At 41.7% G+C, this 2,153-nt stretch overlaps 1 protein-coding gene across 1 annotated transcript; it reads right to left on the bottom strand.

The window, feature by feature from the left end:
• Positions 1–425: 425 nt before the first annotated feature.
• On the bottom strand, positions 426–1,712 carry LOC139538614 (gamma-crystallin M2-like). The gene is made up of 3 exons (XM_071340847.1): positions 1,622–1,712; positions 1,063–1,308; positions 426–749 (listed from the first exon to the last, which is right to left on the bottom strand). Exons 1-3 carry the CDS (start codon positions 1,631–1,633, stop codon positions 477–479), a joined length of 531 nt encoding a protein of 176 aa, XP_071196948.1. The 5' UTR covers positions 1,634–1,712; the 3' UTR covers positions 426–476.
• Between the last annotated feature and the right edge of the window lie 441 nt (positions 1,713–2,153).

The following is a 2,153-nucleotide window of genomic DNA, read 5'->3' as shown; positions in this document are numbered from 1 at the left end:
TGCATGTCAATAGCACAGCAAAATCGCATGGCAAGGTCAAGTATTCTTTCCTAACTTGAAGAACTGAGATATCAGTGGATATTACTGTATATCCAGCACACATACATATTGTTATGAAGCCAACTATCCAGACTACCAAAATGTCTATGTTCACCAATCCCCCAAACTTGTGAGCAATCATTCACTTATCAAGCCTACTAGCACACTCAGCATTTGGCCAGGTTGCTGCTGCCCCCTAGGGTTGGGATGTGTATAGTGGAAGTACTGGCTTGCTGTGGCCTACTACACTTCCCTCCATATTTAAAAAAATATATCCTAAACTTTTAAATGTTAAAGTTGTGAGGGTGAAATAGTGAAATACCCATTATATTAGGTTGTGTTCTAAGTAAACAAATCACAAAAACAAGACAATTATGCAAGAAATATAAATTGGGAACATATTTTATTCAACTTTTTTCATACAACATCTGAGCATGTTACATAGACATGTTATCCATGATACGCCTCATGCTCATGAACCTCATGCCCATCTGACTGAAGCTTCTGTACTCTCCAGGCCTCATGTACATCTGTCTGCCTCTGTAGTGGGGCTGCTCGTACATCAGCCAGTGGCCCTCCATGACGTTGCAGGACTGGCAGTCGGACATACGGTAACGCTCCTGGATGGAGTCACAGTCGTCCATCATCTCGTGCATCTGACCTTCAAAGTTCTCCCTCTCGTAGATCTTCATCCTGAAGTTTCCTATGTGCTGTTAGGAGGAAAGCAAAGGTTTCATGGATCGGGGAAATGGTACATACATGTCTATAATATGAGAGTACAACTATTAAAACCTGTTTTGCTTCACCCTACTGTAATTTAATGGCTATTACAACAGCCATCGGGAAGCCAATAGCCATAGGCAGCGCCAACCATGGCTCTGGCCATAGGGCCTCTTTGGGGGCAACAGGGCCTCTTGTGGAATGGGGAAATATTGCATTGTTCATATATGCTTTGTGAATTCTATATAAAGCATCATTGTTAGCTTCCACTGTGGAATAGCACCCACTCTTCTTTCCACCTACCATGGGGATCGTGCGGCAGGACCGGATGCAGTCGTTCATTCCCATTCCCATGCGCTGGTAGTCAGGGTACTCGCCTCTCCTCATGAAGTACTGGTTCCCCATGTAGTTGTTACGATCGTAGACCATGAAGCAACCGCTGTCAACCCTGCAGGAGTGACACCTGCTCAGGAAGGAGGACATGTCAGCGCAGTCCTGGGTGGTCTCATAGGAACGGCCCTGGAAGTTCCTGTCCTCGTAGAAGGTGATCTGGAAGCACCAAAAAATATTTACAATATTATGGCAACATAAATAAAAATATATGAATCCGCAGATACGAGCTGCTTTATAACTAGCAGTGCTACATGCTCCCAAATGTTAAATCATTACAGGTTTTGCAAAATAACCAGTGAACAAATGTAAAAACTGTTTGGAGGAAACAACAACATTGTATGGATGTCGAAAAGAAGCCTCACGTGAAAAAAGGTAACTATCACTTTAAAATGGTGATTCACTTATCCAGCCATTATTCAGACATTGGTGAATTAAAACACTTAGAGTGTGGGATAAAACAATAGCTTACTTTGCCCATCATGATTGCAGTTGTTCCTGAGAGCTGTGCTGCTGCTGCTACACTGACGTCCTGTCTGTTTTAGCCCTTACCTTTATACCTGACTAAACCCAAAGAGCCTGTGGCCTCCCTTTGTATAAAACCCTGACCCAGCAACATATGGTATAGAGGCCTGCAGAGTGCTAGAAGACTTTAGAATAGATTTTTCCATTGAGAAGTCAATGCAACTGAGCTTTTTGAACAAGTATACAATGGTCTCTTTGACATGGTTCAAATCACACTCGGTAGTGTTCAGTGTACAGTAAACGTGCTCTATTGCTTTAGTTTGTTTGAATGTGATGGCCACGATCACATCATAAGTCTATACCAACTGCTGTTATTTTGGATTCATGTTTGGTGACTACATATTCAGGTTTAATAATGTGTTAGGACCAAGTAAAGTGTTATCCAGATTGTTATATTCTTTTGGGAGTCCAGTTTAGCAATTAGAAGCAATAAATAGTAAGCTGATTGATTGATTGATTGAATTTATTAGACAATAAAA

Source organism: Salvelinus alpinus, chromosome 14, assembly GCF_045679555.1.
Source record: "Salvelinus alpinus chromosome 14, SLU_Salpinus.1, whole genome shotgun sequence".
Taxonomy (NCBI): Eukaryota; Metazoa; Chordata; class Actinopteri; order Salmoniformes; family Salmonidae; genus Salvelinus; species Salvelinus alpinus.
Note: the sequence above shows the minus strand (reverse complement) of the source record. Positions and strands in the feature narration are given on the sequence as shown.

Excerpts from the sequence above, each read along its gene's own strand:
- LOC139538614 (XM_071340847.1), bottom strand. Across the intron at positions 750-1,062 it reads CCTGCCGCACGATCCCCATG|CACATAGGAAACTTCAGGAT; the intron begins GTAGGTGGAAAG and ends TCCTCCTAACAG.